The sequence below is a fragment of the Pelodiscus sinensis genome, chromosome 5 (genome assembly GCF_049634645.1).
Source record: "Pelodiscus sinensis isolate JC-2024 chromosome 5, ASM4963464v1, whole genome shotgun sequence".
Lineage (NCBI taxonomy): Eukaryota > Metazoa > Chordata > Testudines > Trionychidae > Pelodiscus > Pelodiscus sinensis.
In genome coordinates, this window is record NC_134715.1 from 5337984 (window position 1) to 5361325 (window position 23342).

Here is a 23342-nt window from a genome sequence, read left to right on the forward strand (position 1 = left end):
TTTACGCCTCACAACTGGAGGATTTCCGACTGTTCTGGACTGCCCCAGGCAAAAGACTTAGTGCAAGATACAGTGACACCAGCTACAGTGTGTAGCTGGAGCACTGCATCTATTTTCTGCCCGTGTAGACCTGGTCTAAGGCTGTTCAGTATGGGGAGCCTTGTCCACCATGCCAGTAGTGAGCCAGCAGAGGGAGCCAGGCCTCTTTGGAGGGCCTGGCTGTTTGGCAGCTGTAGGTGCACAGGCTTGCTGGGCAGAGTCTGCCTGCAGCTCTCCAGTTGGTTGTGCAGCCCATGGTGGGCCTGTGTGACGAGTCGGACTCCTAACCGGGTGGCTCTGGAGCACCAGGTTCCTAGCTGTGATGTTCTAGCCATGGTACGTTTGCACCTCTGTACCAGGCTGGCAGATCTAGCATGAACTGAGGGACACTGATGCACAAGGGGGATTGCATCCTGTAATTAAGCCACTGAGTGGAGCAGTGGGCTAGTCTGACAGCACAGCCAACCCCTTATCCTCCCTAGCAGCCAGGGGTTCCTTGCTCAGCTTCCCATCCAGAGATTAGTGAGATCCAGAGCAAGACCAATAGCTGGGGCAGCTCAGTCTGCTGTTCCTACAGCTGATTTAAGTGAGGTTAGCAGGCAGTGATCAAGGGCAGCTCTGCTAGCCCAGGGGCAGCCAGATCCCAAGGAAACTGAGACCTCATCAGCATTCAGCAGCTGGGAAAGATTGCTTCTAGGGTCCCCCTGCAGTTGTGTAGCAGGTACGGGCCAGCAGAATCCCTTTTCATTCGAGGAGCCCTATGAAAACCAACCTGTCTCCAGCGGGGTGGCCAAACCCACCACCACTTTCTGTATATTGGCCTCTGTCACAGCTCCGACCGGCTCCATTGTCCTCCGGTCCCACAGCAGAAGAGCAGTTTTGTTGACTGACACTAGGTAGGGCTCATAGGCTGCAGCAAGCTGGTAAGGCCAGCTCTCCTTCAGTGTGCCCCTCTGCCTCTTGGCCAGGCTCAGACTCTGCAGGCCTGAGACACAGAGACAGAGACAGAGAGATCAGTGCCAGACTGCTCCAAGGCAGCCTCCTGCCCATACCTTTGGAGGGACCTTAGAAAGGTGTTTCGCTGGCCGCCAGGACTCCAGCATAATGGTGTTGCTGCCCACAGAGCAGGAAAGTGCCTGGAGTTACTGATTCCAGGGGCACTCTGACAAAGTGGACTAGCAGTTTCCCAATCTTGTAGCCCAAGGCCTTCATTGCCTTGAGTATCCTGGTTTTCCCTACATGGCAAACCCTGCCCCCACACCGGACCATCTAATGGACTGGGCCAAGCCACTCCTGGGCCATTGTGTCCAGGGTAGGTTTGATGGAGTCCTCTGCCAGGGACCAAGTTAAGTTTTCCTACATCAGTAGCCAAGGGCCTAACCATCTCTGGAGGCAGATGGAACACCCCTAGTTTTGGGGGACCTCAGCAGGAATCAGGGTCCACTCCCACACAGGGTAGAAGGCTCTTTAAGATCTTCCCTAGCCCCTTGGTGCTCCAGCCCGTATCTGGAGATGAAGGGAAAGTTTGCCTCATGCAGCACAGCTGTTTGCTGAGGTTGGCAGCCGGTGAGTTGAACAAGCCAGTGCTAAACTTGCCAGCTACTGTACCAAGCGCTGGGGCACTTCCTAGCCAGGGCTAGCTGTTTGAGGGATCTTCAGCCACCTTAGTCATCCTGATGGGAAGGTGAAGAGAAGTGTCTAGGAATCTTGCCCCCCCAGAGCTGGGAGTGTTTCCTGTCAAGGGTTTTGGTGTCCAAGCTGGGTGGTTGTGCAGCTGCTCAGGAGAGTAACGAGGGATGTGGAATCCCATTTGTTGGGCTGTAGTGTTTAATCTATTAGAGGGGTGGGCGACTTCAGACCAATCAGAGCATCCCCTGGCTGTAGCTGCTCTGAACCCCCCCGGTTAACCTTCCTATTCCTCATTCCAGTGCCACCCAGCAGAGCCCATTGCTAGGTTGGGCTCTCCTGGTGGAGCATGAGGAGATTAGAGGAAACTGACTAATGAAGACCAAAGCCACGCCCCCTGCCCTGGCAGGGCCAATCTCATTTTAGAGTGGAGTGTCAGTCCTGCTCTTACCTCGGTTTTTGCAACTCCAGAGGAAGCTGAAGGACTCTGTATCCAGGGTGATCTGGATGTCTCTTGACCAGGTTTCGTTCCAGGCATCCTGCACCTCCCCTCCAGCCAGGTTCATCTGCTGGAGGGGTTTGCCGTCCTCCAGCCAGTAGAGGGTGGCCCGCGGCCAGTCTAGGAACAGGTGTGCGATGATGCTCTTGGAGCGGTAGAGCACACTGGTGGCCATGTCCGTGAATCGGCAGACTCGGATGTCAGTCCTGTCACATGTCAGCCAATAGACGTCGCCAGAGGCTATATCGACCGTGGCTGAGCAGACTGCAAGGGGAGAACGATTCCATGACGGCAAGTCAGAGGTAGTGCACCCTCTGCACAAGGGTGTTGTGCTCAGCCCTGCCAGAGGGACCTATGACCAGTGTAGCCCTGCCAGAGGGACCTATGACCAGTGTAGCATGTGCTACTTACTAGAGGGTGCATGTGTCATGCTACTGACTGTTACATAGAAGCTTCTGAGCAAGGAAGCAGCCAGACCCCAAACTAGCCCCTACTGCACAGGAAGACTTTCCCCACCCAAACTAGCTCTCCACAGGCATCATGAGTACAGAGTCCTCTGTGGCTGGAGCTGCAGAGTCTGGTCTTAGGCCTCGTTCCCCTCCCACGGCTTTGAGGGGAAGATGGGAGGAGGCCAATGCAAGACTAGTCAGAATGTGGCTTCCCCTCTCCAAAGAGGAGTGCAGGAAGGCTCATATGCAGTGGGGAGGCCAGTCCTGGGGGTTCTGGCACCTCTGGAGTCTGGGTGTGTTGGTAAGAGTAGCGGCTTTAGTAAGAGCCATGGACTACTCTGGTCCATGCCAGGAAGTGGGGGTTGCTGGGCACAGGAGGTTGGTCTGTTTGGGGGAGGATGCAGCTTTGCCAAGGGCCTATCAAGGGGAAGTCCCTGCTTCAGCATCTCACCCGGCAGCCCCGTTCGGATGGCTTCCTTCCTTGGGGAGCGCCACGTGAAGCGCATCAGGTCCCCCTCGTCATCGGTCCAGTAGAGGGCACCTCTTCTCCAGTCCACATCCTGCAGGTGGAGGTTCTGCGGCCAGTCCACCACCAGGGTGCTCTTGGGAGCTGAGCCCAGCAGACCCACTTGCAGCGAGAAGATCTTTTTGGGAGTCGCATACAGGAAGGTCAGCTCTGTGGACAGGGTTAGTGTCAGGTTACATTAGCTCATGCAGGGCAAACCCAGGATGCTCATTGGGGCAACTGAAGAGCATCTCCTCCCACTGTCAGCCCATCTTAGAGAGTGATTAAGAGGTTTAGCTTCCTTGGAGCCAGGAGGATCAAGAAGAATGCTCCTTTCAGACTCTGGGACCCTCCCTTCCAAGAGCTGCAGCAGGGGGAGGAATTACCCAGCTAGAATAAGCCAATGCAGCTGTAGCACTCTAGAAGCTCTGATGGAGTCCAGCACTATTGTGCATGGTCCAAAGCCTTCTGGCTACTGGGTCCCCCCCCAGTGGGCCACAGTCTGTACTCCAGGTGACCAGACAGATGCACATCTCCAAGGTGTGCATCTTGCTTGCTAGCTCAGTGTGGGTGATCAGCACCATCTCAGGCACGACTACTCCCTAGGCACCTGGGGAGAGTTGCCAGTGGGGTCAGGTGTAGACCTGTGCCCTACAGCTCCCTCTGGGAATGTCCCAGGACATGAGCCTTTTGGGTTGTCACCCTCAGCACCCAATGGGGACCTCCTCCTCCCATTGGACTTCTGCCTCCTTGACTGCCAGGAGTGAGGTGGACCAGACTACAGGTGCCCTCTACAGCAGTTCTGATAGTGCTTGGCAGGGGGACCTGTGAACAAGCCTCTTTGCCCCATGCAGATGCAGCCTCTAAGAGCAGCTCTGAGGAGACCAGGTCAGCCTGAACAAGCCCCTCCCAGCTGTAAGCCCTGACAGGCCAGAAGGCTGCATTGGATCCAAGCCAGTTCGGGTGGGGGGTGTCAGTGTAGCACACTCCCCGCATGCTGAGAGAGAGAGAGAGACTCCCCATTTAGAGGCACTTACCTGCACATGTGCCAGGTGGCAGAAGGACCATGCCCTCTGGGCAAGCACACTTGTAGCCCTTTGGGTGGATGGGTGACAGGAGGCAGAGGTGGCTGCAGAGGCCTGGGGCACAGGCAGTGGTGTTCCCTGGAGAGCAAGACTGTTAGTCTGCTAATGTCTCAGTGACCTGACAGTTTGCCTCATGAGCCTGCCCATGCCCAGAGTCTCTGGCCTCCTCTCGACTAGCAGAAACCGACCACGGAGCTTCTTGCGCCAAGTACCGACACTCGGTCCTGGGGCAGCCAGCCCAGAGGGGCACCAACATGTCTGCAGGGCCACTCTCCCTGGCTGCAGGGCTGAAGCATGCGGGTGAGCAGGGGGCCACCTAACAGCCTTACCTTGGATTCCAGACTGATGGGCAGAACTGGACTGAGGGTGGGCAGGGATTTTGGACCTCAGTCCAGGTACTCCCAGGCTTCCCCCCCCCGGCAAGAATGGGGCAAAGGTGGCTTCAAGTGGATGCTCCATATTGCAGCAGCCCAGAGGCTCCAGAGCTGATGCCTGGGGCCCTCCCACCTACAGCAAGTGCCTCTGAGCATCCTCCAACCCCCACAGGGACAAGTAATAGAGTCTCCCCACGCCCCATCTCCTTTGCTAGGAGCTGGCAGAAGGCCCGGCCCAGAGCCCTTTGACATCCCCACCCCAGTGAGGTGCTCTGCACAGGGCTGGCATTCCCATGCCTTGCCAGTGCCACCCCACTGGAGCAATGGATGCCTTGGGTTCCTTAACACCAGTGACATCTGCCAGCACCTCACTGAGCCTTTTGGAAGAGGAACCTTCCCAGGCATACAACAGGGGACTGGACGGGACTAGAACCATCAGGAGCTGCCTGCAGTGAGTCTTGCAAATTGGCAGCAGCATGTTGCGCTGTTTGCCACTCCAGATGCCCAGGGGACACTTGGCTTGGTCCTGTTGACCTGTCCGAGTGGCTGCAGCCCAGCTGGGTTTCCCCTGCCATCTGCCCACACACCTGGCTGCTGCTGCAGTTCATGCAGCACGGTGAACGCCGAGACGGAGGTGTTCCACAGCACCTGCCTCTCCCGTGCAGGGCTGCGAGGTGCCGAGAGGAGTCTCTCTGCGTCAGCCCAGAAGAACCAGTTCTCAAACACCACCAAGCCCAGAGGGTCCTGGTCTTTCAGGAGCATCTCTGGAAAGGTGTAGCGCCCACTGCCGTCCACCTTGACCGTTTCTATGGACTGAAAGACAAGTGGGTCCGTCAGCAACAGACACCCCCACAGCTCTTCAGGACTGTCTGGAGGGACACTAGTGCCCATGTTTCCTGCCTGTCCAAGCAGTTGGGGTGCCCCCTTTCCAGGGAAGGGTGGGGTGAGTTCCAGGGATGCAGGGCTGATGGGAGAAGCAGCATTTTGCTTTTAAGGTCATTTAGGGATGAACCTGCTTCTCATCTTTTGCTTGAGAGTTTGAGTCTTGCTGCAACTACTCTTTGCCCAAGGGCTAAGACTCTACTGCGGCTGTCAAATAGGTTATGCCAACCTCTGGTAACGAGGCACAAGGGCTACATCTAGACTGGCATGATTTTCTGCAAATGCTTTTAATGGAAAAGTTTTCCATTAAAAGCATTTTTGGCAAAGAGCATCTAGATTGGCAGATGCTTTTCTGCAAAAAAAGAGCTTTTGCAGAAAAGCATCCGTGGCCAATCTAGATGTGCTTTTGCGCAAAGCCCGCTTGCCATTTTTGCAATTGGGGCTTTTTTGCAGACAAGCACGTCTCAGCTGTCTACACTGGCCCTTTTGCCCAAAAGTTTGTGCAAAGGGACTTTTGCCCAAACAGGAGCAGAACAGTATTTCTGCGAGAAGCACTGATTTTACAGTAGGAAGTCAGTGCTTTTGTGGAAATTCAAGTGGCCAGTATAGACAGCTGGCAAGTTTCCAGAAAAGCGGCTGACTTTCCAGAAAAAGTGGCCAGTCTAGACACAGCCAAGGAGTAGTCAGGGTGGCCCTGTCCATGGTGCTGAACAGGCATGATGCCCATCACTGGGACGGTGCCCTGGAAGTCCTGAGGGTCAGGCTGGAGTACTTGTGCGGCTCACAGCCCACCTGCAGGGCGAAGGCTCGGCAGGAAGAGAGGCTGGGGAATTGGCTGTGCCTTAGTACAGCCACATAAGAGGCATCCCAGGCTGAGCGCTAACGGGCCCTGCCGCCCAGGGTGCCTTCTGGACGGTCTCACATGCCAGAGTAGGCTTTAAAGAGGTTTAGAGGTGGTAACCTCTTCAGGCTCCTTTTCCCGGGGAGCACAGGGGCTATAGAAGGCCCATGAGGCCAGAGCAGTTTTAGTGACCTGGCAGGTTTGAACTCACTGGGACCGCTGGTTCACCACTGTTTGACCCAAGGCCTCCCCGTACCTCCTTATACTCGCTGATCCAGTACAGTCTGCCAGCCACGTAATCCAGAGTCAGCCCAACAGGTTCCTCCATGGAGACCACAGCAAGCACTTGTCTGTCCGAGCCATCCATCCCGGCTGCTTCGATCAGGGTCTTGCCCTTCTCCCCACGATTCACCCAGTACATGGACCTGTCAGGAAGGGCCATACAAGCATTGCTTTGGGCTTGCCCATTGCTACAAGCATGCAGAGGGGCATGCAGGATGCATGCCAGGGCTGAGCCCTATAGAGAGGATCTCCTACCAGATGTCTATATTTGTGGCAAGTCTTAAGATGGGAATGTTTCAGGTGGCCTGTACCACTAGCTTTGCCTCCTCATACCTAGAGGTGCTCAATGCTCTGCTTACCTGACACCGGGACTCCGCCCCACTCAACTGAGCACTTATTTGAGCATCCCTCAGATTAGAGCAGCCAAGATGGAAGCTGAGAAGCTCCAGCCAAATCCAGCCTGCTTAGGGTGGGTCTTGCCCAGATCTAGTGCTCACCTTTTCATTGGATACACTGTCAGCTGCTCAGGCATCAAGTTCTTCTCCAGCACCTTTACGTATCCCCGGCCGTTGCGGAGACCAGCACAGATTGTCTGGGGGTGGCTGCTGGCCCAGTACAGTTGCCCTGTGAACCAGTCTACCGCTATGCTGTTCACAGCCTCGACATCTGAGACACAGGAGAGATAGAATGGAGACTTCCTGGCTGTCAGTGGCAGCCCCCTCACGGCAGGACCCAGCACCGTCTAGATCATCCCCGCTCTGTCTAACCTGCTCTTAAACCTCCCCTGATGGAGATTCCAGTGTCCCATGGAGGAGGTCCCAAGTGTCAAACAAGGTGCCTGTCCCTGCATGCATAGGACAGAGCAGCAAGGTGCCTGCTGGGAGCAGCCACTCCATTGTTTGGTTAGTGCCTTGGCGGTGGCAACGTGCCTCCTCCCAAGAGGAGTTCTGTGGCTGGCGGGCCCACAGGACAGGTGGGATGAAGCTGTCTTGTCTAGGTGCCATGGCATTGGGAGAGTCTCCCATTGCCACTTTTGGCTCAGGGCATTTACTATGCCCTGGTCTCTGGTAGTCTCATCCCCTACAATCTACTCCACCTTAAGCCCCCTGCGCTGTTCTGGGTTCCTTCTGCAGGGGCACTCACCTGGGTAGAGCAAGGTGTTCCCCTTCCAAGGTGTATAGGTGCGCAGGTGTTTGTCGGTGTCGATCCAGTAGAGCGCCCCCCGCAGTAGATCATAGGCAATGGCTCCAGGGGTGGTGTTGGTGGCGATCAGGGACCGGTGGGCACCTGTTCTCACATCCAGAAGGGCAAGTTCCTGCCCAGTGGCTACCAGGAGTTGGGTCACATTGTCTGCAACAGGAGTGATTACACCCTTGGTCTCTTGCCTGCTGGCTCAATATCTGCTTCCCTCCTCCGAGCAGAAACATGCTAGCAGGGCCCTTGTGCTGCCCACTCCAACATGGAGCAGGGATGTGCCATTGTCCCCACAGGACGGGCTCAGAGGGAGCTGGGCAGGGCTGAGCAGCAGCAGCTAGAGTGGAGGGAAGCAGCAGCATGGGCCCAGGACAGGGAGCTCAGCGTAGACACTGCCTTCATGGGCCAGCCCTGGAGGCTCATCTTGCTTGGAGCAGCAAGTAGCACCCAGGGCAGCGGTCGAACCTGGGTTCGTCTGCCAGCTCCAGTGAGGTTTCCTACTCCCGACACAGCAAGGCGGCCCCAGACAGAGCCTGAACTGTGGCATGCCTGCCCCAGCTGGTGGTAGCAGGCTGAGCTAGCCATTGAGCACTGCGCTGCCCGGGTTTCACTGAGGTCTACCATGCAGCTGCCCCTGCACAAACTGCTGCTGGTAACTGGCACATGTCACCAACATGCATGGGGACGGCTGAGAATGTGGCCTTGGTCAGTGCCAGTAACATGACCATGGCTGCTAGTGGGGCCTTTTCTAGAGAGGAGAGGCTGGGCCAGATTTGCCTGAGGTGTTAATTCAGTAGCTGAGCCAGGCAGAGGCTTGTGTATAGAGTCCAAGCTACTATTGACGTGTGGAAGCTCTTGGCCCAAGCTGGCTTTCCAGGCTCTTTGGAGAGCCTCCCCAAGTCCTTCTAGGCCCTGTAGTTTGAGGTGGACACTCCAACCCCACAGTTGGGCCTCCCCACTTCTCCACGCTAGCCTGGTGCAGCTGACGGGTGGCCACTTTGAGCCTGCCCACAATGGGCAGCACATGCCCTTTGAACAGGTTTTGCGGAGAGCCAAGTTTGTGAAGGGACCAGTGCTAGGCTCAAGTCACCAGTCTCCAGGACCTTGGGTTGGGGTGGGGGCAGGAAGACAGACAGGTGTTTGCCCTAGGGCAGTTGGGAACTCATTGCCAAGTCTTGAAGCCAAGCAGTAGAATTGTTTCTTCCTGCTAGGAAGTCTTCAGGCACTATTAGGCTTTAGCCCAGCTGGCAATTGGAGCAGCACAGCCTAGCCTAGCCCCCTGCAGTCACAGGTAACTTACCAGCAACTTCACAGATGGTGTCTGAGTGGAGCTCGTACCCTGCCACACACTCACAGGTGAAAGAACCAAGTGTGTTCTCACACAGCTGGCTACAGGGACTGTACACCAGGGAACATTCATCCACATCTGCCAGGAGGAGATTAGCACAGGGGTTAGGAACTGGCACAGCCAGCATCTCATCCCACTAAGCCAGGTCACCCTTGCAGGCCAGTCTGTATTGCAAGCCTCACCCCCTTTCCAAAGGGGACCAGGTGTGCCGGCTGCTGAGTTCTCTAGGCCTGAATCTTCACCAAGAAGTCGTAAGCCCAAGACACTCAAGTGGAGCCAAGGCCAGTGTAGTCACTAAGACCCCTGAAGGGGCTGGCCAGAAACCGACTTAATGTGAGATCTCTGGATCTTCACGAATGAGCTTCTAATGCTGTTCTCTTGGTAGCCTGGCCACCAAGAGGGTGGCACGATCCTCCCCTAGGGGCCAGCCCGTGGAGGACAGACTATCCACAGGCCTGAAGATGGTCACTAGTTGAGTCCAACCAGCCATGGACTCCCTACTGTGGAGGGGAAGGGAAGGAAAAGCTTCCTGCTCTGGTTGATTGGGGGCAGATTGCTACATGAGCATGCTCCTCAGTTACTTTTGGAGGTTGCCCTGCTCACCCCACCCTGAGATTGTTCGACAGGTGCAGATGTGGCCATACCAGTACAGTTCTGTCCATCAGCCTGGAGCTCCCATCCAGCACCACAAGAACACCTCACGCCCCAGCTGGTTTCCGTACAGGTCTCCACACAACCTCCATTATCCACAGAGCAGTTTTTGCCTGCATTAACCACAAACAAGCCTGGGTGTGAGACGTGGTGTCACGCCTATGGGGCGTTCTAGAGCCAGAAGATGCAGGGAGCTGCGACATTACCGCAAGTACTGAGTTCATCTGTTCCATCTAGACAGTCCTCTGCCCTGTTGCACATTAGAGCTCCCAAGATGCACTTCCCCTCGTCACAAAGGATCATGCCTTCTGGGCAGTGGGCTGCGTGAGAAGACAGCGAGTTAGTCTACTACTGTGCTCAGCTTGCAAGAAATAATTGTTGGCCACATTCTCCAGAAAGGTTCCCTTGAGGACTTGGACAGAATGTGTCTCATTAAGGGCAAATTGACAAGCACTTCAGTTTTGGATGCTAGCTATTTCCTGTCTAAGGCAAGCGCTGTGGGAATTTGGTATCTGGAACCCTGCTGCACCAGGGAACTTGAATTGAAAGGTATTAAATTTGTTTTTACTACTCGAATTGCATGAACGTCTTGCTAAATCAAATTGTGCACTCCTGCTGCTCACTGCTAGGCGAGGTCACGGTGACATTGCAGCAGACTGCTACTAGAGACAGGCCATAGGAAGCTCAGTCTGGTTTCAGACGGAAGGTAAGGCAAGGAGTTGATCACTCACTGCCCGAGCATGGCTACAGACGCAGGACATGACAAGAATGCTTCAACTAAAGCAGACCAAGTCGGCACTGGAGAAAGTCAACGTGTGGTTCATGGAGGTGCCGAGTTGCACTTCGGCTGTCTGAGCATTCAACTTATTCCCACATTCTTGGTGAATATGGGACTGACCTTTTAGCCCAGACGTGGAACTGCATCCATGGAGAATGTCTAAGCTTGGAAAGGGACCACTCCTTTCAGGTTAGGTTACCTTAATTGATCTTTAGCGCTAGGGCACTAACTTGCAAGAACCCCTTGGAGAAAGTGCTGCTCTAATACAAGTTGGTCTTCAGCAATAGACCCGTTGTCTGAGACGGGTGAGCAATCTGCCCATAAACAGCTAGACCCCAGACCATATGAGTTATTGCAATATTAACATGGTGGATGAGTCTTCAGATCATTTTAGTTCTGACTTTCCTCCTGCCCCCTCTCCCCCCATATTCCCCAGAGCCAATGGGTGCATCTACACAGCATCTAGTCTGGTGGGAGTGTACATCTTCTGGGTGGCTGGATTTGGGCTAGCAGGGCTCAGAAGCTCATCCATGCCTCGACTCCAGACCCAAGCAAAGTCTGAGAACGGCTGTAGGAACACTAGCCCCCACCTAACTGGTCCATGAGGGGTGGCTCAGTCCCTTCAGCTCAGCTGCTAGGCAGACTCACCCCCATGAGGCAGGCACTTCAGTGTCCTCTGACTCCATTACACCAAGATGGAGTGTTTGAGCTTATTGCCACTAAGCTTGTGGCTAGATGGGGATTCAGCACAAGACTTGAGTCCCAGAAGCTACAGCTCTGAGAGACTGCGGCTGGTTACGTACCACAGATGTCTTCGTCAGAAGAATCACCACAGTTGTTGACACCATTGCACTTCCAGTCCTCCATAATGCAGACTTTGTTCTTGCACTGCCATTGCCCTGGCAGACAGTGGTTCTGGGGACAGTTGGCTTCATCCGAGCCATCTTCACAGTCTTCATGGAGGTCACAGACTTCCCAAGGATCAATGCACTGGGTGTTACCCCGGCACGGAATTTTCTTCTCTTCACAGACTATCATGAGAGACCACAAGTGACCATGAGAGCCATTTACAGGCTAAGCTCTGGTTTGGATCAAGTACAGCAGAACTACTGGCTTAGGCAGTAAGACAGGAGCTGTAAGAAACCTATCTGCCCTGTGTTCTGTAGAGCAGGGATAAGTTTTAGACCCTAACCTGTAACTGGGAGGAACACTCCTTCAGCAGGCATTGTGCCATGTCTAGGCACCCTTGTTTTTACCAAGGCCCAATGGCTACCTTGAAATTCAAACATCTGTCTGGTAGCCTTCTCTTGAGGGCTCAAAGAAAACGAGCTTATGGAGCTCTTCGATGGCATTTAGCCAGCAGAGAGCAAGAGAAAGGCAGGAAACTTAACCCTTCACACTAGTCTAATCTGACCAATTGCAATAAAAAAGTCAGCCATGTGCCAGCCTAGCCATCCCAGGTGAGAGCCACCCTGGACTCCAGGGAAGGACATTTACAGCCTCTTCATTACAAGGCTCTGCTTCCCACTTAGCGATGCCGACAGGCAATGGCGTGACAAAATTGGTTTTGTACAAAAAGGTGCCCTCCCACACCCAGCATCCTGCTGTAACAAGTGCCAGTGGGAACAGCATGTTGCCAGCAGGAGTGCTTTCCTGTGGAAACAAGTGCCGGTCACAGGGGAAGGAAGCAGTTTGCCAGCGAGACTCCCAACCCATGGCTACAGTGCCTGAGGCACAGAGGTCAGACAGCAGGTAGTCAAAGTGTATGGGGTCATCTTCCAAGACTGACTTACAATAGTATGGGCAGTTTAATACCGTTACATAGTAAATTTTTATTCAGGTAGTTCAGGTGTGGGTCATTGCTACAGACAAGGTACAAGCCAGTCATTTGTTCATGCTCAAGAGCTCAAGCACTTCTATCTTTGACCTCTCAGCTGGGATTCTGCCTATAGCTGGTCTCAGGCCTTGGTGTCAGAGGAAGCAGCCATCTTAGACTCCCTCCCATCTGCCATGAACAGGCAGGTCTAGTAGTTCTAGAGCACCAGCTCCTAGCAGAGAGGAGAGGCCACCATGTATGTGGGGCACCTCTCCCTCACCCACTGGCTGTGGGGCAGGGCACCACCCAGATATGCATCTTGCAAATCTCAGTCTCAGGTTATAGGCCCGCATGGTTTTTCTGGATGGGGTCTAGATTGCTGGCTCTGTTGGGCATTAGAAGCAGCCAGACTATTCAACACAGAACCCTCCCTCTGCAGGAGGCATTCTAGTGAAAACAGCAGCTCAACTCCTCTCTAGCACAAGGCCTGCTGCCGAGGGGCATGCACGTCAGCGCTTTGGTGCCTGAAAGCCAGTGGCAGGGTGCAGCTCTCAGAGGTCTGTCTGTAGTCACACTAGGAGCACCACACAAGTCCCAAGAGGCAGAGAATCATACTTACCACAGTTTCTCTCATCCGAGCCATCTCTGCAGTCACTGGTACCATCGCAGAGCCAACTACTAGAAATGCACCTTCCATTGTCACACTGCCATGCATCCACATCACCACGACATGCTGCTTCTGAACAAGGGTGAGGAGAGAGACAGGAAAGTCTTTAACAGCCATTGCACGGAAAACTCACGACTGCCGGCCACTACCACCTTGTGGGCATGCTGCACCCTTCCAGCCTGGTGAAGGGCAACCCCAAGCATGAGACAGCTAGGCTGGTCTACCAGCACCATGACAGGGCAGTCTGATTTGCTACCTATTACCAGATCAGCAGCTGCTGGCTGAGTTGCACAACCAAGCAACAACTAGACTTTTATAGGAGGTTTCAGTCATTGGCTGGCAGGGTTTGAAAGGGAACCCTTTTCTGGGGAAGGTGCCATCACACGACAATGCTTACAGGGCAGTGTGGGGTGAACACCTGCTGGCATCAGTGTTCATGGTCACTTGTTTTTCAGAAGGGCAGCTTTAGAGACTACAGTATCCCTAGTTGATAGTCAGCTCACTTGGGTCTTCACTGAAGCGTGGATTCCGCAATATAGTGAAGACTTTCCAAAGCAGAACGGAATGAGCAGCCAGCCATTTAGAGCATAGGACTATTAAACCAACCTCCCTGTTCGTTTGTCTATTCTCTACCTGGAGTATGGAGCGCTTGAGTTAAGCATCAGAAAGCTTGAAACAGGCCTCTGGAAACGGCCTTTGTGAACTCCAAATAGAGAAACAAGTTTGTTCCAGATGAAGCTCACAGACTGCTGGCCAAGGATGTCCTTGGCAAAGGCCATCAGAGGTGGAAAGGGAGCTTTGATGGTTTAGTGGGAACCCAAGTCAGGAGACTGTGCCCCAAGGTATTCAGAAGACCAGTCTTCACCCAAGAGGTGCCCTTAGTGGTCCAAATTGTAGACTCAAGAGCTGCTGCAGACTTCTGGAAGAGATCCTGTCAGCCAGATGCCTTGTGACTGCCCAAATACCGCCACTCACTGCAGCCAGCATGCAGGCGCCACTTCCACTGAGCTCAGTCTAGCACTGGTGTCTACCACAGTCCCACATGGCTAGTGTTTGGCCAGTTGAGTGTCTCACAGCAACTGCTTCAGAACTGGCTGGACATCACAGGTCTAGCATGACCAATGCCTGCTGTGACCACCCTTCCTGGCCATGCAGAGTCATCTATAGGCTTGGCATTTTGTCCATCGGCTGCACACCCACGCTCCAGAGCCAATGGGCACGGCTTTTGCAAACTTGGCCTTGGATTAGAGTTTAACCCCAGTTGGGAGAGCTAGCGGCACATCACTAGAAGGATGAGTGATCTTTCAGCTGCTTGCCTGAGTTGTGCATTTAACAGAGAGAAAGTGCCCAGCAGTTAACTGTGTTTAATGGGTCATCAATGAAGCCTGTACAGAGCAGTCACTCCAGTCAATATTTAGTACAGTACAATTGAAGCTAGCCTGTATCTGCTCTGGCATTATGCCTGACAGGCCTTGCTGAGTGAGGATGGCTATGGAATAGTATCGATTCCCCTACACATGCTCCACTCTATATTTAGGTGTTTGCCAGGGCATGGAGCTAAACACCACCCTTGTAACAGAGGAGAAGCCTGCTCCATTTGTAATTAAGGGCCCACCAGGTCAAGTTTACTCTCAAAGCTAAGCTCAAGCAAACACTACCTCAAACAGGTAACAAAGCCTTGTTAAGAGGGGAGCCAGCAGGTTCCCACCCCAGATACTAGGCTGGGAAATAGTGCTACAGTCTCAGACAACTATCAGTCTGCGCATGGTTGCCAAGATGTAATGGATCTGCAATAACTAAAGCCTGTGACTCCAGTTAGGAGTGGTAAGAAGTCCTGCAAGTCTAGCTGCAGGGGCTGGAGAGCATGCTGGTGTGGTAACACGGCCTAGCTAGACCCCAGCTTTCATTAACACTAGTAGGTCACAGTGTGCGTCTCGTCATCTCAGCTGGAGACTCACCCCCTATTACTGAGACCTTACATGAATTTGCAGAGATTGCTCATGCTAGAATCTCCAGTGTGGTGCCATCAAGAAGGTTTCTACAAACCAAGCTGTAGTGGGGCTGCTCCTCTTAGCTCACCATTGAGCTGGCATTTGGTGGTTCAAGAGCCTAGCAGGAGAACTCTCGTGGCTAGAGAAGAGTTCCCTTACAAGGTCTGAAAAATACCCAGGGCATGCTCCCCAGTAAGTGGTGGTGGGGTTGTTCACATTTGCTTTTGGGTCAGTGTTCAGCCTCTATACAGAAGAGGGCTTTTATACAGGTGTCTTCTCCACGAGTTCAGGGTTGAGACCAGAGGGCTGAGCAATAGTTTTTGCTGGGGACATTCCAAGGTTTTAGAAAGGTGTCAAGGGCTGCAATTCTGTGGGGTGCAGGATGGAGGTTGGGTGCAGGGCCCAGGGTGGGAGGGAGTTTGGTTGAAGGATAGGGTTGTGACCTGGAGCAGTGGATTGGGGTGCAAGGTCCAGGAGAGGATTCTGGCCTCAGGGAAGGAGGTCTGGGAGGGAGCTGTGACCTGGGGATATCAGGGGTTTGGGTTCTGATCCGGGGCAGGGAGTTGGGTGCAGAAGGGGGTGGGTTGCCAGAGGCAGGCTCTGGCCTGGAGGTGCTTCCCCAATGAGGCCTTGGCTAGGCTCCCTGCCACAGCCCCAGAGCTCCTGCTCCAAGTGCTCCTCTGGGCTGCACAGCTGTGTGTTGGGGGGAATTTCCATGTACTGACCCTGCCCACAGCACAAGTCATCAGCTCCCATTGGCTGGTTCCAGCCAATGGGAGCTGACAGACTGCTGCAGGCAGGGCAGCATGCAAAGCTCCCCCTCACTCATGCCAAGGCAGGTGGCGCAGCCACTCTAAGCTCTGGGGCTGCTCCCAGCCTGAGGGTCTGGGAAGTGGCCATGGACTGATTGAAAGGTTTAGTGCAGTGGTCCCTGCCATGGCGCCCACTGGGCCATTTCTGTGCACCTGCTGAGTGATTGGGGCCAGCCCTGCCCCTGGGCACATGGGTGGCACTGGCCACAGGTGTGCAGCACATGGTTGGTGCCAGCCCTGAGTGCATGGTGGTTAGGTGGCCCCACCTCTGGGTGCGTATGGAATGCAGCATATGGGTGGTGCTGGCCCAGGCATGCAGCACAGGGGCGGCACCAGCCCTGGGCGAGCAGCATGAGGGCTGTGCTGGCCCCAGGCTTGCAGTGTATGGGCAGCACCAGCCCCAGGTGCACAGCACATGGGCGCTGCTGGCTCCTGGGCACATGGTGCAGGTGCCAGCTCCAGGCATGCAGTGCATGGGTGGTGGCGGCCCCACCCCCAGGCACATGGGCTGTTCCAGCCCTGGGCACATGGTATATGGGCAGCCCCACCCCTGAGCGTGCAGCACAGTCACAGCACATGGGTGGTGCCAACCCTGGGAGTGCAGTGCATGGGTGGCACTGTTGCTGGCAGCCCCAAAAGGTTGGGGACCACTGGCTTAGTGGCCTGTGGGCCATTGGACTAAAGCTGCAAGAAGCCTCCCTGCATCTGCTGCAAGGGATAATGATAGCACGGAGGTACCTTGCTGCTCCAACAAGGGGTCAGTCTAGAGCCCAAACTCACCACAGTGCTCATCGGTCCCATCCGGGCACTCTTGTTCTCCGTTACAGAGCCACAGGAAAGGGACACATCTCTCACCACATGCTGCCTGGTGCAAAGCAGAACAGTTCCTCCCCCCTGCAGAGAGAAGGGCAGAGGAGGTTGAGTGTCCATGCTCATGGGAGCAGCTTGTTGCTGGAGCACTTAGGAAGGTCAAGCTGGCATCTGAAGCTGCTTGAGGACATGGATTTTGAGCAGCAGTAGAGGGGCAAGGACATGCTCGTTACAGGTTAGGATTGATCATGATCCCTGGTCCTCAGGGAGGGTGGGAAGAGAAGACTTGCCACCTGATATCAGCCCAGACTGCAAAACTTTGCTGTAGGGATGCCATGGCTTGTGGTCTTAGACCAAGGCCCTGCCTTCATTCCTGCACACGAGGGGCAGTGCCAGCAAGCAGACTTGCAACACTCCTCCCCCTCCCACAGGCTGGGAGCAGGACCTGATGGCTTGGGATGACAGTGGGGTGTCTGGTACCTGCACCACCTACCTGAGATTGCAAAGGAATAGCCCACAAGAGTCAAGCCAGTCCAAGTCTCACTCCAGAGAACACAGGTCAGGACTACTAGTCTTAGATTACAGCTGGTTGAAGCCCAAGCAGGCTGCCTCTGAGCAAGGCAGGCAGCAGACCAGCCCCAGGCAGTCACTAGCCATTTGCACCACACCCCCGAGTATGGCACAATACTCCTGTCCACTAACAGGACCCTTAGCACCTGGCTGCAGGACCAGGTCAGGATCAGTCCCCAATATAGCCACCCAAGGGGCAGACAGGAGAGGTCTAGAGCCTGGAAGCAAGATGCCTAGTGACAATGCCCCTTCTGACATGGGACTGTTCCTCTAGCTTACAGCTGTGCTTTCTGGGTCAGCTTCTGGCACAAGAGGCGTGATGGGCCTGACTACCATGCCAGGGGGATTTCACACCAAGAGCCACAGAAATGGCTCAAGGAAGGTGCCTCCAATTCTAGAGATCTGTTATGGTCCCTAGAGGACAAATGAGGCCCTGCTGAGCAGCTACATTAAGAGTCAGTTAATTGTCTCCTTAGGGCCAACTGTGCCTTGTTAGCACCTCAGATGCATGTCACTTGAAGCCATCCACTTGTCACCCCTATGGGCCTGCTACTAGCCCCACTTGCCTTGGGAAACTGAGCCTAGCAGGAAGGCATTTGCAGCATAGCCCCTCCTCCCCCCCCAGAGCAATAATGCCAGGGCAAGTGACACAGCCAAGTTAGAGGGAAGTTTGTAGGGGCTTGGTGAGGTCCTGGCTTGCCCTGCCATGCAGACAAGCACTTGGCTGCCCACTAAGTCCCACACCACTGCAGGGGTTCTCAGCCTCCTTTGCAGATCCCTAACCAACATCAGAAGGAGGCAAGGATTCCTCTGGGAGGAGGAAGCAGCCAGCAGACTCCCCACCCACCCAGGGCTAGCCTTACCATGAGGAAACTGAGGCAGCCACCTCAGGTGCCAGACTGTGGGGGGCACCACTAGCCCCCCCCCCCAAGTGTAGAAGATTCTGCTGCTGGTGCAGGTGTATTCTCTCTGCTGCACCACAGGAGTAGAACAGGAAGGCAGCAGAATTGAGACCTTTCAAAGTTTGGGCCCAAGCAAGGGGGCATCATTTCAGGGCCCCACCTCAGGTGCCAAAATATTATGGGCCAGCCCTGCCCCCCACCCCAGCCTAGGTCCCAAGTGGAGAGCTGGGCCGCACAGCCCACCTGCCAGCAGCCACAGCTAGTCACTGCACAGCCCGGCCATGCCGTGGCCTTCGCTCCACCAAGGGCTGCAGCTCACAGCACTAGCCATGGGGCAGTCACCCTCTGAGCCAGTGGCTGGAGGTCTGGCCCGTCTCGGGGAGGATGCGCCCCCCCAGCCAGGGGTCCAGGGCCCGCAGCTTGAGCGCCCCTGGCCTGGGACACTGGATGGGCCCCACACCCCATGGGAGCTGGGAACACGTGGACCTGCCCCCCCGGATCCACTGGAGTCCAGAAGCCCCCCCTTGAGCTCAGCCACCCCCTGGGCAGAGTTAGCAACAGACCCACCCCCGGCAGCCCCCCGGTGCCAGGCTGCTCAGCGGGGCAGGGGGCACCCCAAAGCCGCCAGCCCCACCTGAGCCGCCGCGGAGGCAGGGCGCTGCCCGGGCAGCGGGGGAAGGAGCCTCCCCACTCACCTGGGTCGGGCAGCGAGCGGCAGCAGCCGGCGGCGAGAGCCAGGAGCAGCAGGCGGAGCGCAGCGCGCTCCATGGTGCGGGAGCGGGCAAGAAGGAGCGCGGGGAGAGCGGGCGCCGCCAGGGTTTTATCCCCCGGCTCGGGCCCCCATTGGGCGCTGCGGGAGCGGCCGGGGCCAATCACCGCCCCGGGCTCCAGCCCCGAGCCAGCGCGGGCAGAGCGCGCACCGGGCGGCAGCAGCGCTAGGGGGCGCCCTCGCGCCCCGCCCACAGCTGAGCCCGCGCCCTCTGCCCCGCCCCGCGCACAGCTGAGCTCGCACCACCAGGATCCAGGTTCTGCGGGTTTCAGCGGCTGCCCCTACGCAGGAGTGGGTGACAGGGCATCATGTGCATCATCCTTGTCTTTATGCCCGGTGTCCGGCCCGGAGCTGGGGCGTGGGCCTTGCCGTGCTGGGGGTGCCAGCCCCTCTCCTGGCCGCCGAAGAGATCGGAGAAACCACACTGAGATCCCCAGCACTGAGCAAGAGTCCCAGCTCCCAAAATTGGATCTGTTGTGAATATATTTCACAGTTAACCAACATGTGGTCAATCAGCTGTACCATTCACCAACACTTCTCTCTTCCACAAGGGCCAACCCCTGTTTGCCTGGGGCCATGTGAGTGGATGGAAAATTCACTGCACCAGGCATGAACTAGATGGAACCTAATCCAGTCCCTAAGATGTGCCAGGGACTGCATTTCTGGCTCTCCCTGTCCTCTGGTGTTCTGAAACAAACCATGGTCCTGGCAACCCAAGGGCCAATGCACTATACCAAATCAGTAGGTTCTGATAACCAGCATCCAAGAGTTTAAAAAGAGCTGGCTTAAGAGCTCAATGGACCATTAATGTTGATTTTCAGTAAGTCTTGGAGCACTGGGGAAGTTCTGAAAGACTGGAAGAAAACTAAAGCTGTAACATTATTAAAAGGATAAATGAGGCAACCCAGGTAATTACTGGATTGTCTATCAATCCTAGACCAAGATAAAGAAGCAGCTATTTAACATCTTTATCAACAACTTGGAAGAAAACAAAATAATCACAGATAAAGTTTGCAGATGAGATGATGCCTTATATATTAAAAAGGTATATACTTGCACTGCGGTCGAGATGGATATAGGACACAGATTTATTGAGAGTCTCTGGGTAAGGATAAAAGAGGTAAAAAAACAAGGGTGAGATCATAGTAGGGGTCTACTACAGACCACCTAAAAAAGAAGAAGGGGTGGATGAGGTTTTTTTAAACAACTCACCAAATCATCCAAAGCACAGGACTAGGTGGTGAGGGGGGACTTCAACTGCCCGGACATCTGTTGAAACAGCAGGGCATGGATTATCCGACAAGTTCTTGGCATGTATTGGAGACAATTTTTTATTTCAGAAGGTGGAGAAAGCAACTGGGGGAGGCGGTTCTGGATTTGATTGTAACAAACAGGGAGGAACTGGTTGAGAGTTTGAAAGTGGAAGGCAGCTTGGGTGAAAGAGATCGTGAAATGATGGAGTTCACAATTCTAAGGAATGGCAGGAGGGAGAACAGCAAAATGGATTTCAAGGCGGCAGAATTTAGAAAATTCAGGGAGATGATAGGTAACATCACTTGGGAAGAAAAACATCCCTAAGAGGAAAAACAATTGAAGATTGTTGGCAATTTTTCAGAGACATTAATAAGGGCACAAGAACTGGACACAATACTCCAGTTGAGGCCTAATCAGCACAGTGTAGAGTAGAAGAATTACTGCTTATCTTTTGCTTAGAACACTCCTGTTAATATATCCCAACCTGATCGCTTTCTTTGATAGGATAACAAGCCTTGTGGATAAGGGGGAAGCGGTAGATGTGGTATACCTAGACTTTAGGAAAGCATTTGATACAGTCTTGCATGACCCCATTAATAAAGTAGGGAAATGCAACCTAGATGGGGCTCCTATAAGGCGGGTTCATAACTGATTGGACAACTATTCCCAGAGAGTAGTTATCAATAGTTTGCAGTCATGCTGGAAGGGCATAACTCAGGTAGCTAGGAGGTGTTGACAGGGAACCAGGAGAGCCATTGGGAGAAAGTGTTGAGATTTGAATTGCAAGGGGTACCTGCCTGCAGTTTCTCTTTGTGGCTAAGTCTACACTGCTGCTTTTTCCGATTCTTTTCTCGAAAGAGGCTTTTCTGACATTTGGCCCGTCATGAAAGGAGGAATACAGGGGCTTCTGAAAGAGTGTGTTTGCTCTTCTGCAAAAAAAAGTGGAAGAATAAGCGCATTCCCTGGATGAGGAACAGTTTTTCCGAGATACCTCTGGTATCCTGGAAAAACTGTGTAGTCTAGATGTTGCCTGTGTGAGTTTTAAGCCAGGAGTTGGGGGAACAAGATGAATTGAACCAGGCAGAAATACCATGCCTACAAAGAATACTGGGCATGAAAATGGACCGGACCTTGAAGCATAGATCGTGAGTAGATAGGGAAATGTCTATTTCAACATGATCAGGTTATTTTCTTTGTTTTGCTGTTTGGTTAAATTTCTCTGTGCTAAGTCCATGTGTGTCCCCCCCCTCTGCCCCATGTTGTAACTTTAAGCTGTATCCCAGGGGTGGAATTTCTCTGTATTTTTAAATTGCTCTTTTCTCAGTTGCTTTAAAACACCTAGCAACCAAGTATGCTTTATCAAGTATATCTTTCTGTTTTGTTACTAAAATCACCTTTTTTAAGGCGATGATTTGATTCTTGTGTCCTGGAAGGTAAAAGGAGGTCTGTGTATGCATGCCTGAAACTCACAGCTATCTGAGATTACAGTTTGTTTTCTCTCTCTTTTTTTTTAAGCTCTCTTGTTGAAGAAGAGCTTGGGGTACCCCCCTGGAAGAAGTTCCAAGTGCTTCTTCCCGGGCTCAAGAAGAAGGGGTTTTTTCACTTGGTGGTGGCAGCCTATCTCCCAAGGCCAGGGAATCTGTAACGTTGGGGAGCTTTTACGCAGAATACTATAGAGGCAAGGTATTGCTTAAGGTCTCTTGTGGGCCCCCACCTTCTGCACTCAGAGTGCCAGAGTGGGGAGCAGCCCTGATGACCTGTAGCTCCGAGGGGGTGTTGGCCCTGTGCTTCATTGGTAATAAACCTGGCTGAGCGCCTTCGCCACCGAACCGAGCCTTTCTCACAACTAAAGGGAGGGCTGCTGAATGAACATGCTGCGCTGTGGGCTGTGGGCTGGCAGCCTGGGCAAGGCGGGGGGACTGCTCTGCGCCCCTGGAAGCAGCACTCCTTCCCCAGGTAGGCCTCAGTGCTGCCCAGAGGGTGCCATGCAGCGCTCCGTCATGATTTAAAGGGCCCAGGGCTCTGGCCGCCACTGCCACCGTCGCAGCAGCCAGGAGCTCCGGGTCTTTTTGTTTCACCGGGCCCCAGGGCAGTTGTCCCCCTTTTGGAACAACCCTGCCGCAGCAACACACCTCAGCGCTCCGCCAGCCTGGTACCGCTCAGCAACTCAGGCCCCTGCTGCGAGGGGAGTTCACCTCAGGCCGGCACTGACGGGTTCGGGTGGCCCATTACCCATCCCGGAGAGCCCCGGCTGTTTATAGAGACCAGCGACAGGGTGGAGGGGAAAAACAGGCAGCCCTGGCGTGGGTGGGGGGCGGGCTAGGAACAGGCAGGGTTGGAAAGCATTTCAAAGCCTCCTTGTGTTAAACAGACTGGCCAGATGCACAGCTACAACCACACTGGAGCGGGAGGCTGTGACAACAGCCTCCAGCTTCGCGGCTGGAGCCTGCAAGCACTTGCCTACCTGCCTGGCATGCCGGGCTAGCTAATTCCCTGGCAATCAGCTGGGTTACACAGGGGAGGAAAGCTAAGCTTGCGTGTGGGTGGCTGTAGGCCAGGGCACATCCATCCAGGTAAGTGCACCCACTGGCTGGCAGCAGCCCAGCCTCACGGTGCTAATCATGGCAGGAGCCAGACTCCTCCCTATCTGATGCTGCTGAGAGCTACCTGGCAAAATCCAGCACCATCACCTGGCTCCTCTGCGGCACTAGAGCAGCACACAGCAGCCAGGCTACACCTGTGATTCTAGCCAGAGAACAGGAGATGGCAACAGGCGAGTGCTACAGTTATTAGCAGAGCTTCCCGGAGCTGCTCGCTGTCCCAGAGAGCTGGGCACCTTCCTCCGCATCTATGACAAGATACAAACAGAAGAGAGCTTGGCTGCACCTTGACTTCTGTCCAGCGAGCGACGGAGGCTTCCGCAGGCTGCAGGGGGTGCGTGCTGCTCCCTGTGCCCCGTACCTGACAGCAAAGCTTGCAGGAGTCACGTTTAAAGCTCCCTCCAATGGCAACATTTCCACCCGCATTTCCACCCGCACCTAGGGGTAAAAACCACTTCCGTCCCATCTGCCACGATCCCATGAAGCCAGCCTCTGAACCGCCTGGGACTTTTGAAAAAGGGACGTAGGCCCCCCCCAGGTTCACTGCTTTTGAAAACTCCTGCCCCAAAGCTGCTCTGCCAGTCCCCAGAGCAGCTGG

The 23342-nt window shown here is 54.5% G+C and overlaps 1 protein-coding gene across 3 annotated transcripts in view; it reads right to left on the bottom strand.

Annotated features, from left to right (window-relative positions):
* LOC102458289 (prolow-density lipoprotein receptor-related protein 1-like) overlaps nt 1-18943 on the bottom strand; it is a 35577-nt gene extending 16634 nt beyond the window's left edge. For 2 of the 3 annotated variants that reach the window (XM_075929347.1, XM_075929345.1), the window contains exons 1-15: nt 18817-18943; nt 16620-16733; nt 12989-13108; nt 11357-11584; nt 9982-10095; nt 9769-9888; nt 9077-9202; nt 7726-7932; nt 7080-7248; nt 6557-6725; nt 5165-5390; nt 4156-4281; nt 3065-3289; nt 2117-2428; nt 812-1024 (exon numbers count right to left, since the gene is read on the bottom strand). In XM_075929347.1, coding sequence (XP_075785462.1) covers nt 812-1024; nt 2117-2428; nt 3065-3289; nt 4156-4281; nt 5165-5390; nt 6557-6725; nt 7080-7248; nt 7726-7932; nt 9077-9202; nt 9769-9888; nt 9982-10095; nt 11357-11584; nt 12989-13108; nt 16620-16733; nt 18817-18889 — 2542 coding nt within the window. In that variant the 5' untranslated portion in view covers nt 18890-18943. The remainder of the gene's footprint in view (nt 1-811; nt 1025-2116; nt 2429-3064; nt 3290-4155; nt 4282-5164; nt 5391-6556; nt 6726-7079; nt 7249-7725; nt 7933-9076; nt 9203-9768; nt 9889-9981; nt 10096-11356; nt 11585-12988; nt 13109-16619; nt 16734-18816) is intronic. The other variant, XM_075929348.1, reaches the window with a different exon arrangement.
* Nucleotides 18944-23342: the final 4399 nt, after the last annotated feature.